General features: G+C 31.3%; 1 protein-coding gene across 4 annotated transcripts in view; it reads right to left on the bottom strand.

Moving 5' to 3' along the window:
* The window catches only part of TRAPPC13 (trafficking protein particle complex 13), a 31,938-nt gene that overhangs the window by 5,828 nt on the left and 12,665 nt on the right, over window positions 1-13,445 (bottom strand). For 2 of the 4 annotated variants that reach the window (XM_006186073.3, XM_006186074.3), the window contains exons 5-9: window positions 9,884-10,011; window positions 6,939-7,011; window positions 5,878-5,922; window positions 2,743-2,760; window positions 721-854 (exon numbers count right to left, since the gene is read on the bottom strand). In XM_006186073.3, the coding sequence (XP_006186135.1) occupies window positions 721-854; window positions 2,743-2,760; window positions 5,878-5,922; window positions 6,939-7,011; window positions 9,884-10,011 (398 nt within the window). The remainder of the gene's footprint in view (window positions 1-720; window positions 855-2,742; window positions 2,761-5,877; window positions 5,923-6,938; window positions 7,012-9,883; window positions 10,012-13,445) is intronic. The other 2 variants (XM_006186075.3, XM_006186076.3) reach the window with 1 other exon arrangement.

Raw genomic sequence — 13,445 nt, 5'->3', positions numbered from 1 at the left:
ATCCATGTAAATGTTAAACCTACAATTTATTCTTCTTCTGAATTACCTACAGAAACACATGTGTATCTCATTTTCATAAAAAATTAAATCCTTTATTCTTATGCTCATTCTTTTTGATGCTGAGAGAGTATTTCTTCTGCAAACTCACTGCTTACTCTTACCCTAACTTCTCCATCATCATTTCCTTTATCATTTGCAGCATAAGGATGAACTGTTCCATACTCACCTCACTGAAATATTATGAAAATTAAAAGAATAAATGCTTCAAATACAAATGGCTAGTATCTTATTTTTATGTGAAGGGAGGGACGAGTAGGTGGACTACAGGAGATTTTTAGGGCAGTGAAACGATTTTATAAAAAAGTCATGATGGCTACATGTCATTACATCTGTCAAAATCTATAGAATGTACAACATAAAGAGTGAACCCTAATGTAAACTATGGACTTTTAGTTAATAATAAGAATCATTATTGGTTCATTAATTATAAAAAATGTGTCACATTAAAATAAAATATAAATAATAGGATGGACACTGTAAGTGCGGAGGAAGGCATGTGGGAACCGTACTTTCTGGTCAATTTTTCTGTGAATATAGAACATCTCTAAAAAAATTAAGCCTATTAATTAAAAAATATATACAAACTAACCAAGAGTAACAACGTTAGAAAAAGTTCATGTCCTTCAAAATGAAAACAAACACTTCATAATTCATATTTACCATTCTCCAGCTAGGTTGACTGAATTTAATTCTGCTACATTGTACATTATAGATGGTTCCAGTGAAACTTTCTCCATAAACATGGGTGAGGTTGTAATATTCTGAATCTGGGCTTCGAGAAATACTTCATCAGTCTGAAAATATGAAAAAAAAATCCACCAAAGTATGATGGTGTTTAAAGTATTTACCTCAACAATAATATCTAATTTATATGAAGAAAAAACATTAACCACAAATGTGATTAGTTCATGCCTGCAAATCAAAGTTATCATAATTAATGCAAGAAAAGAAATCTTCATCCTACCATAATTAACAGGGGTAAAGTCAATTGTTAGTCAACTGATAGCTTTTCAAACAATGGATAGGGGATAACTATAATAATTTTTTGTATTAATGTCCAAAAATATTTAACTGGAGTTTCATTTACATATATCTTAGATTTTCTAGTAAGTTATTAAAATGTTAAAATGCAATTTAGTATAATGAATATACCTGTGCACCTATCATTTCAGTGCTACGTTAAGATAATGGGTCTTCATTATAATATTCCTGCATAATTTAGCCTCAATTTTCATATTACTTCGATTTAGACAGTATAGGGACCACTAGTATAGTTGAATGACCCATTTTATAATCTTATAGAATTTAACTTTTTAATTAAAGCAAACTTTTTAGTGGTCAGTAGCTGGATTTCTTGGTTCATTGTAAATGTACATTTAGGGCAAAAGCATCTGAATTATACTAGATAATCTTTGAGTTTTTAAGTCAAACAAAAGGTACTATGTAGCCTCAGTGACAGATTTGAAAACTAATGCTATACTTCAGTCAGTGGGTAACTTAAATATGTACTTTTTCATAGTTTTTTAATTTCCTGATTATGCTAAACATCTTTCGTTTTATGCTATTTAGTTTTTTTGTGTGTTTATAATTAAGGATAACAAACAACTTGGCTCATTTTTAAACAAACCTATATACAAAATGGTACACTAAGGATATTTAAGAATTATTTTGTTCAAAAGTTTCATAGTAATAATACAAACAGAAATAAAACAAAATAAACTACGACCAAAAACAAATTGGCTCTTATTCAGGAAAATAGAAATCATTTGCAAAATTATAATGAAAGTTATAATTTAATGTATTATTAATCTAAAATGAAACAGTTTCTTTAGTCTTTGGCACATGTGCTCAAATGAAAATATAAATACAATGATTTACCAGTTTAAAAGAATGTACATGTTTAAAAGCATTTTTCTGTTACTTTTTCTCAGGGAAAAAAAAGTAAATATATCCCATCGATCCATTGCTTTAAAAAAGAAAAAAAAAACCACAGACCCACATTTCAAATTTTCAAATGCAATTTTCTGCATAAGTTTAGAAGCGCTTAGATAAAATGAAAGAAAAACAAGCAGCATAATGGAAAATTAAGTTAGTTTGAACAGTTAGTATGAAGTAATTTGACACCTGAAAAATTAACATAAGAATTCAGTGCTAAGGCAGTTGATGTTATAATATATGTAGTGTGTTATAAGCAAATGTTGCTTATATTTAATAGAAATTTGAAAAGATTTTAGCCAACTTGGGAAAATTTAATTTTCTCCCATTTACTGTTGTCAAGGGGCCATCTTTACCTGACCCAGACTTAAAACTAAAGCCACCGTGCATTTGAAGATGAATTTCAACTACATAGTTTATTCAAAAAATTATAGTATGATATTTTATATTAAGGCTATTTTAAAAAATGTTAACATGCCTCTTTTAAAAAATATCTACAAGAAAAATACTAAAAATGAGAATATAATTGTTTCAATATGATCATTTTTCTTTGGTTTATTTTTTTCCCACAGAATAAGACAATCAATATAAAATAAAAAGTACAAATTGTATACATTTTTTTGAAGTCACATAGATAGTATTCACAACTAACTTTGTTTTTCCACTATGTTTTGTAAAGAGATTAATTAGGCAGAGTCAAAAAGTGGTAAGAAAAGCATATAAATTTATAATAAAAAATCAAATTACCACAGAACTGAGGTCACTCTAATGGAAAAATAAAAAAGAAAAATTAGAAAAATCAGATTAAATGTTAAAGAAAAGGAATAACTTTAAAATAAAATGCATTTCTGCATTTTAAAAAATTTACTAAATAAGACAGCATTAGTAAAACAAGGAAGTAAACAGAAAGTAACATAAAGAGATATGACAAATCATTTTTCTAAAAAGGTGAAACTGCTAAGGTTAAATGAATAGAGAAGAACACTATATGTGAACACTCACACAGGAGCAACTATTCAAGGGCATATCTTGGGGAAGAGAGGTATATCCCATGCTTTTCTAGTTCTAAAAATTCTTTACCTACATGGTAATTCTTCATGGATTGCGTAGGATGGATACACACGATCTGCCACATTCAGAATATATACTGTATGCCTTCTCCTAAACTTATCTAATTAATAAAGGAATCATTTTATCAAGCAACATCTTGGATGATCAGAGTTCCATTGATCCCACTTTAGGGAATGCTGGGCTAGACTACTTTAGACAACTAAGAGTTTATTCTCTTCTTACTAACAGATTTGTTTGTTTTTTTCATATATATTTCTAAAGCAACTTATTTATTAAGGGCCATCTCAAATGTCAAACACAGAGCTGGAAATCATTTTTCACCTTTCTATGTTCCCAGAGTCTAATAACACTTCATGATCGTGGTGGGGTGTGGTGCTTAACTATAGTTATGTCATGTTGTCTCCTCCACCAGATCTAAGTACCTTGAGGATTGGGAGGATGTTCAGTTTATATTCATTTCTCTTCAGTACCTGGCATGGAGCTCTGTACCTAGCAGGTGACCAAGTGTTTGAAGTGCTTCTAATGTTACCAATTTTTTTTTTTACAAGTTTTTTCTATTTTAGAAGACTATAACAAAGTGTCTCATGAAATTTGTTTTCCTTTAGGTGATTCACATATTATTAGAATTATTAGAAGCAGCATAAAAACCATGTTTGAAACAAATGTGGGCTAATACTAGTCATCGTGTAAAGACTTTGGCATAGAGTAATAAACATAACTATGGATATTACTGTAGTTTACTAACTCCTACAATTTACCTGAATTGGGGACCAGAGATTCTGCCTCATGCTACAGGCTGAACAGTATTTGTTTGTCTAATTAGATAATATCAAATATCTTAGAGAGACACTAAATGCTATTTGTTCACTCTTCACTTTAAAAGAAATGTCTATTTTCAAAAGTTCAGAATTTTAGTAAAATTTTTTTAGCTTAAGTTCATTAGCAAAGTTGAAAGATTATGTCTGTATTTAATGTTAGCTGGAAAGCACAGCCAATAAAATTGTTACTGAGTATACAAACAGAGTATTATATATAAATGAGTAAAGACTGAAAGGGAATATTGATTAATAAAAAACCAATTATTTTTTGGTGTGGAGGAATAGTGGGTTTTTCCCTTTGTTTTGGGGGAGTGTGCTACTTTTTCAGTATTACTCATGGAATAACTAGCAATTAAAAAAAGGGTTTGCAACTCACTCTGAACATTAGTGTGATAAAACTACTTGATTAGCATCTTTATGTACCACCATATTTCAACAAAGAAAACCTAAAATAGCTTAATATATACTCTCCTAGGAGCTAAATAGAAAAAAAAGACCCACCTACAGCCCTGTTTGCTTTTAATTTTCCAATATATCTATACCAGCAGAATAGTTAATCAATCTCGCCTCTCACTATGAATGAAAACTTTCCCAGTAAAGACTTTAAAATTCCCCAAGCTGGATAGCTATACTATAACTAATCAACAGTACATTATTAATAACAAAAAATGATAGAACAAATATGTAGTATCTCAACTCCCCTATGCCTCAAAAAGAAATGTCAATTCTTTAAACATCTAGTAATCTCCTTGATGAGACTGTATCCTCCCAACAAATACATATACTCCTCATTATGTAATCAATATTCCATGTGCATTTGCAACTCTTCTTGGAATGGCTTCACGGCTCTGACACTTGGACATTTCTAACACCTATTTCTTCCAGACTCTGCTCATGAAGCTTCTTCAGACTACTCTAAAATCTCATCCCCACAGTTCCTGTAGCACACCTTTTTTATCATCCTCTTTAGTTTCACTATATACTACTCTAATTACCTTTGTTATTTTATGTGCTTTTTTCTTTTCTCCTAATAGGTCTTTACTGCAGGTCAGGTTCCTTATCTTAAGACATCTCAGTATGGCCAGTTGTAGCACAAACTTTATACTGAATAAAAACTCAGCTGCTGATTGTAAAAATATGTATCAAATTTGACATGTGGCTGCAAACTTCTGATCATCTGGTTTTAGAGTAATAAAAATATACTTTTAATTTCAAAATATTGTATCTGAATATCTTCAAGTTTATCAATGTGTTATGAAACACGTGAGTTTTGGAGGGGAAGAGGCTTGCTAGGAAATCTGCTTTTTCTGGCGCTTTAGATGCCAGGATAAAATAGAATTTTGTAAAATAAATTTAAATAATAAAACCTTTCTCCTATGGCAAATTCCATTTTATCTCTTTTGTTAAGATACAAGATAGTTTGCCTTCTATTTAAAAGTTACTTCTTTCTATATTTTTGCCAAATTTGTTTCTGCAAAGGAGCATTTCAAGCCATTCACCAAACAGCAACGTAACTCTGGATGGCACAATGACTTCACAGGATAAAGAATTTAATGAGCTGAGCTCTATTTAATATTCTTCTACATGAATATTAAATTTTTTCCAGGGTTAGATCTACTACTTTAATTTCTGTAATATTAGAACCACATTTATAAATATATTTAACAGACTGCTAATGCTTTTTGACAGTAAAAACAACTATTCAGTGGAAGCATAGGGCAATCATTTAATGAAAGGGGTTGAAAGCCTCACAAAATTAACAAGAATAAAAATCAAGGCATACTGATTCCATGTAAGTTGAAAACAGCAGATTAAAAGAGATCTACAATGAAGTTATTCACTTTTGATTGAACTTTATGCTCATTTTTCACAAGTAATTTGTCGTCTTGTCAGCAATTTACTTTAACATGAAAAGAAACATAATAAATCAGAATGTTGGTCAAATAAGATCTTAAGGTTGAATGTGAAATACCATTAAGTGCCCAACACTTACCTCTGCATTGTAAAATTTGGTTTTCACGTCCAAAGGTTTGAGAACCTAATTGAATAAAACAGTCAAAGGAGATTATTATCATTTGACCGTTTATTTTTGTTTATTTGTTTTAAATCATAGGGCTTAAAGTTGTCAAAGGCATTTTCCAACTTTAACTTTTCTAAGCCTTTTTTAATGGATATTTAATACTCTTGTAAAAACAAACAAAAACAATCCCAAATGCACTTTTTACAAAGCAACCATAATTTCTTGACTGGGTTATAGTTAAGTTATACAAGTTATATGCGTTTGTACTTCATAATATTTTGTTAAACAAAACATATTTTATGTATTTTTCTTTACATATTTCACTAAAATGTTTATCAAAATAAGCAATTGAACCTTTCGCTTTCTTTTATAAGGCATGTAAAATCTTAAACAAGTAAGTGATCCAGCAAGGCAACAGCAAAATTTATTTTCCTATTGATAACGCTTTTTCTTCCACTTACAAAGAGGGGGATAAAAATACACATAGCATCATATCTATGTAGCTACATATGGTCATCTCATCTCCCCATCCATATGCATACATGTGTTAAACCAGGGGTTTTTGACTATTTTTTTGATCATGGACTTTGAAAATTGTGTATAAATACAAAATTCTAACTACAATTTCAGTGATTTACAGAGTCTCTGAAGGCAGCTTGGTCCAGTTAGCCCAGGTCAATAAACTTTCACTTAATACTTCTTTAGAAATTTGACATTATTTACACTTAGTTTGTCTAGAATTTACACTCACTTTATCCCTCTTCTAGATTCCTGTATATTTAGTTAAGGCATGAGTAACAGTTTTTTTTTGGATAAAAATCTTCAAGTAAAACATTACACTGGTGATGACAGTTTCTCTGCTTTTATTTAACTTACTTTTGTATGACTTTAGATTGCTAGTAATATGACAAATCCTAAGATATTAAGCTATTTGCTTTATTTGGAAGCCAGTTTTCACTGCAGATAAATAGGAATAACTTCCTAAGGGGGGGAAAAGTAATCTAAAAACTATTTACCACTGTCATATTCAATACCTGAAATTTGAAGAATTTTCTAAAATACATTTTTTCTCCACCCTGAGTTGTATAACTCACTGCACACACCAAGCTGAAACAGAAAGACGTTTTAATGATTTTGAATTATTTTCAATTTTGTTTCTTAATAGTTAAAAATTCTATCCACAAATTTGGAAAATATTTATGCCAATGATGTGACAATGTAGCCAAATGAACCTAGAATAGGAAAAAAGGAGTTCCAGCAGAGATGGATATAATTCTATGAAGAAGAAAGCTCTGATTAGTAAAGGAAGATATACCAGTTTTAGAATAGGAAGTCAATAACTTTTCCTTCAAAAAGTGAAGTATAATCCAATATGTATGCCAGAATAACGAAATAGCTGAATGAAATATAAGTTCATATAAACTAGAATATAATTTTTTAGAAAGACACCAGAATAGAGAAAGACTTTTTAATATAAATGCACTGGAAAGAAAAGGTCTCTTTAAAATGTATAAATTGAATAAATCAAGAACACTAAAACAAAATTAAAAAACAAACTGGGATAAAATACTTCTAACAATACGAAGAGAAATTCTTGTAAGCAAAACTTTAATATCTCATTCCAATTAGGAGAAAAGGATACACAGGTCAATTGCAGTACCATAATCAGTTAACAAAAATGTAAAAGTGTTCAGCCTCACAAAGCAGTCAAAGAAACAAATTAAAATAATGAGAGAAGATTTTTCCATTTCTTAAGATTTGACAAAAATTCTTTTTAAGAGCTGTCAGGTCAGGGTTGGTAAGGAAAACTGACTCTCTTTACACTGCTAGTGGTTTTAAGAAATTCAGAAAACATTCTGTCAGTAAAAAAGTCTTAAAAATGCTTATATACTCCTATACTATCCCATTTTAAGTAATCTATCATAGGAAATATTATAGTGTTAACTACTGTGTTATTTATAATAGTGAAAGACTAGAAATAATGTAAAGTCCAACATTAGGGTAAACGAATTACAGTACATGGTCCAAGCGTATAAGGTAAAGCCATTTTAAAAATAATGTTTTCAAATAATACTGACTCAAGGAGGAAAATGTTCACAGTGCATTGAAAAAGATAAAACCATGGTAATATAATTAAAATTTTATAAAATATTTTAATATTTTAAATATACTTTATTAAAATAAAAATATTTATTCAATATACTTTAATATTTTGATATTTATTTTAATATACTTTTATTTTAAAAATTTAAATATATTTAATATTAAACTACTCATACATATCTGATATATATATATATATACACATAAACAAGATTAGAACATAATATACCAATATTTAATAGTGATTATAGTAGGAACACAATATACCAATGCTTAACAGTGATTACAATGGTGACCAATATAGGAAATTAAATTTCTCCTTCATACTTGTACCTAGTATTAAAACAGGTGCTAGGGACTTAAGAGTTCACCAAAACTCAATACTTGCTCTCAAAGTGCTCACAGTCAGAAGCAGGATAGCAAGGTATTGCACTGGTTTTGAAGCTAGATTAAGATTTCTATTCTATGTCATCATGTACTAGCTATTTAATTCTACAAGAGTCTCATTTTCTGTAAATGGGGATTTTACACGTTTAATATTATTTCAATAAACTCAGTTCCAACAGATACTAACCACTGTTCTCTGCTAAATCCTGGAGATACAGCCAATTTTACAGAACTCACACTTTAATAAGGACGACAGGCACTCAGTAAGTAATTTGAAGTACAAAAGATGTAGAAAAAAATGGCAAGTTGTGGATGCTCCAGAATGTGCAGAAAGGGAGATTTAATCTTGTCAAGGAGGTCAAAAAAGCCTCTTTGAGGAAGTCATGCTAAATCTGAGATATGAAGAAGTAACAGTAAACTAAGCAAAATGACACGGGTATTCGTTTGTCAGGGAACAACACATTTTAAAACATGGAGGAGTTCAGAGATAACAAAAGACAATATGACTGCAGTGCAGAGAGCGAGGGAAGCATGATGAAGGGTGAAACCTAGAGTATGTTGCGCAGAACTCTGGAAAACCTACACAAAGTCAGAATTTCCTAGGGCTTGTGGGAGATCAGTCAAGTGTTAAGTAACTTATCCAAGATCACACAGTTACATAAATAATTGAGCTGAAATTTGGACTCCAGAAAATTTGACTTCAAAGCTTATACCAACCACAGAATATATATTAAGAAGTGTCTGCAACAGAGCTTATTATCAAAATGAATTAGTTAAATAATAGCTAACATTATATACTTCTTTAAGACAAAGAAGAGAAGCAAAAATGGTGATGTAAGTGGAGATGAAGAGGGGATACTGAGAGACGGTTAATAAGAACTAACAGGACTTTGTGAATCAACCGGATGTGGGGGTGGTAAGGCAGACAGAGAAGTCTAAAATTACTTGAGATGGCTCAAATTTTTATATTTGCCTCTCAGACAAACAGAAATAGAGCATTCACATTCAAATACATACAGAGGTTCAGGAATACAGAATTTGAGATTATTTTCCTCATCGCTTGTCTGACTTTGGTTCTGTATTTTTGATCTCTCAGGGTAGAGTGTATTTATATACAGTTAAATACAGAACTGAAAATTTTTGAATTTCAAAGTAAATGCTATAACATCAGTTGTTAGCAATTCAAGGGAATAAAGGTGCTTTTAGAGTGCTACCTGGGTTTTAAAGGTTTGCATTGATTTTGATTTTTTAGGTAAGATTTTCTGTAGATGCAAAAATGAAACTAGAGATAAATGAGGGTAAATTACATTTTTTTTCCCTTACAAAACACTTGTTTGAAGTTTGTTTCTGGCAAGCATGTTAACATGGAACATAAAATTCCTTCTGAAGTAGGTTCTTAGGCTTAATAATACATGGAAATAAAGCAAAAACGTCAAATAAAGGCATATATAAGTAAAAGCCTCTGAGATCTAGTAAAATTAATTCTTACATGTGTGTTCCAATCTCCTTTACTTCATGGTGTATGACATCATCAATACAACAATCAGGTTTTAGTTCAGCCACTGCAGAACTGGAGGCTGAAAGATTTAAACGCTGAGAACTTGTCTGAAGATCAGCCTTGAAAGAAAGAGAGAATAAAATCCAAATGAGACTGGTTACCTACTGGGTATGGACAAAGTATGGGTGGACAAAATAGGGGAACAGGAACAAGGAAGCAGGGATAAAGGGGGAAAAACACTTCTCTGGGTAAATCTTTCTGTATAGCTCTGATCTTTGAACCATGGTAATACCTTTATTATATATTCTGTCTCTTACATATTCAGTTATTAAACAGTAGTAGCTCACATTTACTGGGAACCTTCCTACATGCAAGACCGTGTTCTAAGCACTCATTTAATGCCCACAATCCTGAAATAAGTAGTTGCACCACCCCTATTTCACAGACAAACCAAGGCACAGAGAAGGAACAACTTACCAAAGGTTATACAACTAATAAGTAATGAGGCTGAAATTCAAAATTCTTTAACAAACATTTTAGAAAGTAGAGAAGAAGGGAAAAATAAAAAACTAAAATCCACAGGCTTTCGGTCCAATATATTTTCCTATGTGTTATTTTTTAAACCATAACTAGTGTATATATTATATGTAGCTGAGCACTTTTACATTTCTCCTTTTTCATGTTACAAATAATGCTGCACTTAACATTACCTACCAGGGTTTTTCCAGGAGCTGGAGATATATTAGTGAACAAAACAGACTAAAATCCCTGCCCTTATATAGTTCAAATGTTTGTGGAAAATAAAACAGAATATAGGAGGAATGGAGGGTTAGCTTGAGGTAGGGGAATACAATTTAAATTGTAGGGTAGGCTTCATGCTGCAAATTCGTTTTTGGATGAGTAGGATTAAAAAAAAAAGCCAGAGAGGAAAGGGGAGAAAAGAAACCATTCCAAGTAAGTTAAAAAGAGTTAGCAAAGCACCTTAAGTGTAAAAGCTCAAGATGCATCAGAGGCCATTAAGAGTTTGGTATAATTAAGTGATTCATGTTAAAAAGTAGGGAAAAAATATTTAAAAACATCAAGAATAAGCTTCAAGAGAATAGAAGCCTTGTCTATTTTGTTTCCTGCTATAACCCTAGTATCTAGAAATTCTTCATGCCTGGAACATGGACTTGTTGAATAAATGAGCAAATGCTTATTACACACCATTGGTTCTAAGAGTATGGCTCCCAGACTAACAGAATCAGCATAACCTGAGAACATGTTAGAAATGTAAATTCTTGGGCACCATTTCTGATTGATTAAATCAGGAACACTGAGGGGTGAAGCTCAGCAATAGTGTTTTTACAAATCCTCCAGATGATTTTAATAGCTTCTAAAGTTTGAGAACCAACGATACAGACCATAGGAGTTATCTACTATTTTTTTTTTATTTATAGCACACTATAATGTTTTTTGTTTCTAGAACACATTATTTTTTTTGTAGCATGCTGACGTTTTCACACTTACTGCTGAAAAATTCTTTTCAATTAAAAAACAAAAAACCATCTTAGTAGTTTCCAGTTAAATATAATAGATTATACAGCATTTTTATTCTCAAAAGGAACAGTAAGATATCAATGAAGGAATAAAAGAAAGTAAAGATTCATAATCTGTTTTCCACATTAGAAAATTTTAAAAGCTATAAACAAAGTTTTGAGGGCAGAATTCTGAGTAGCTGAAGTAATGGCAGTAGAGTAAACTGTTAATCTCCTAAGTAATCCTCAAACAAATCAAATAAAATAATTAACTATACAAACCCTGTGTTAGCATAACTAGAGGGCAGCAAATGTATGAACTTCAAATTACCTGTAAGGAGATAAATAACAAATTTCTGCAAACAAATTTCTCATGCTCTTGCCATGAGCCTTCACATCGGACAACAAAAGTTCAGGAAAGAATTGAGCTTAAGAGAGAAGATGAGAGTAGATACGGGCCTAAGAATGATCAAACCCACTGCCCGAAAGACAAAGTCTAACCTAAGCATGAAAATACTCAGAAAGTGCATTACTGGAAAATGAGAGCAAGTCTACAGGGAAGAGACTTAACTGTATGTTTGATTGTGGAGAGGCAATTTTGGAAAGATAAGACTCCAGGGGAAAAAGAGAGTTAAAAAGCTGAGGAACCTTTTGCAAACCATCAGTGAAGAGAAAAAGCAGCAAGAGGAAAAACATTTAGGATGCTGCCGTTCATAAGAAAAAAGAAAAACTGAGGAATACTCAACCTTTTCTTCCTCCACCACTGTACCAAAAGCCACTCAGTAAAGAAAACATACTTTGCTCACAATGCTGCAAGAGGGTGTATGTGAACTAGGAATAACAAAGCATGCCAAAGTGCATTTTACAGAATGCGAAGCCACCCGCAGTCATCAGCTATACAAAAATACTATAAAAAGAAAACACAATGATAACAAATAATTCATTGATCAAAACTGCCACCCAAAACCAGTGGCGAAACAGAAGAAAACTGTATCACAATATTCAAACTGAATTAAATATCTCTTTAAAAAAACTGGAGGTAATTGCAAGGCACCCAAGGAAATACAGATCTGAATGAAAATTTACTAAGGGGAACTAAAGAAAAGCAGATAAAGGAGAACAAACTTAGATGCAATTGCAGTTTGTAAAATGATAAACAAAATGCAAGTTCTTAGTTGAAACTAAGATGACTTGGTGACCACCGCACTGCTCAATAAACATTAGCTATTGCTGTTACTATTCCAAATCGCACTGCCTTTATAGAAATTAACACCGAGTAAAGCCCATGGATACATAAATACATATTTTATAACAAATATGTTCTTGTAATATCTGCTTTTTAAATATTGACTTAAATTATACACATTTGCTGATTTATTCACCTTACAAAAATAAATTTAACATTTACTGAATGCCAACAGTCTATGCCAGGAAAAAAGTTCTAAAGTCAGACTTTTTCATAATCAAATGCAGAGGTTGCCAAACTTTTTCTTTAAAGGTCAGACAGCAAATATTTTAAACTTTGAAGGTCATACAGTATCTCTTGCAACTACACAATTCTACTGTTGTGGCCTGAAATTTGCCACAGATAATAAAGAAATGATTGAGTGTGGTTGTGTGTCAATAAAACTTTATTTATGGACACAACATTGTAAAATGATTATAACTCAATAAAAAATGTTAAAAAAAACTTTATTTATGGACACTGAAACTTGAACTTGATATAATTCTCACTTTACAAAATAAGCTTTTATTACCTTTCTATCATTTGAAAATGTAAAAACAATTCTTAGCTTAGCATTAAATTGCTTTACAAAAACAGGCAATGGACCAAATTTGGCCTGCAGGCTGTAGTGTGCCAGTCTCTGATAATGAAAAGCGAAATCCCAACCATAGTATGAGAACCATATGCACATGTATGCAAAAATGTGCATCCAGTTTCTCCAAGTTGGGTCCTGTATGAAATTCGGAATATTTGCTCTCTGAGGTCCTTTTCAATTCTAGTACTTGATGATCATGTTCATCCTCATTCTAAC

This window comes from Camelus ferus, chromosome 3 (assembly GCF_009834535.1).
Source record: "Camelus ferus isolate YT-003-E chromosome 3, BCGSAC_Cfer_1.0, whole genome shotgun sequence".
NCBI lineage: Eukaryota > Metazoa > Chordata > Mammalia > Artiodactyla > Camelidae > Camelus > Camelus ferus.
This window is presented reverse-complemented; position numbering and strand designations above follow the sequence as displayed.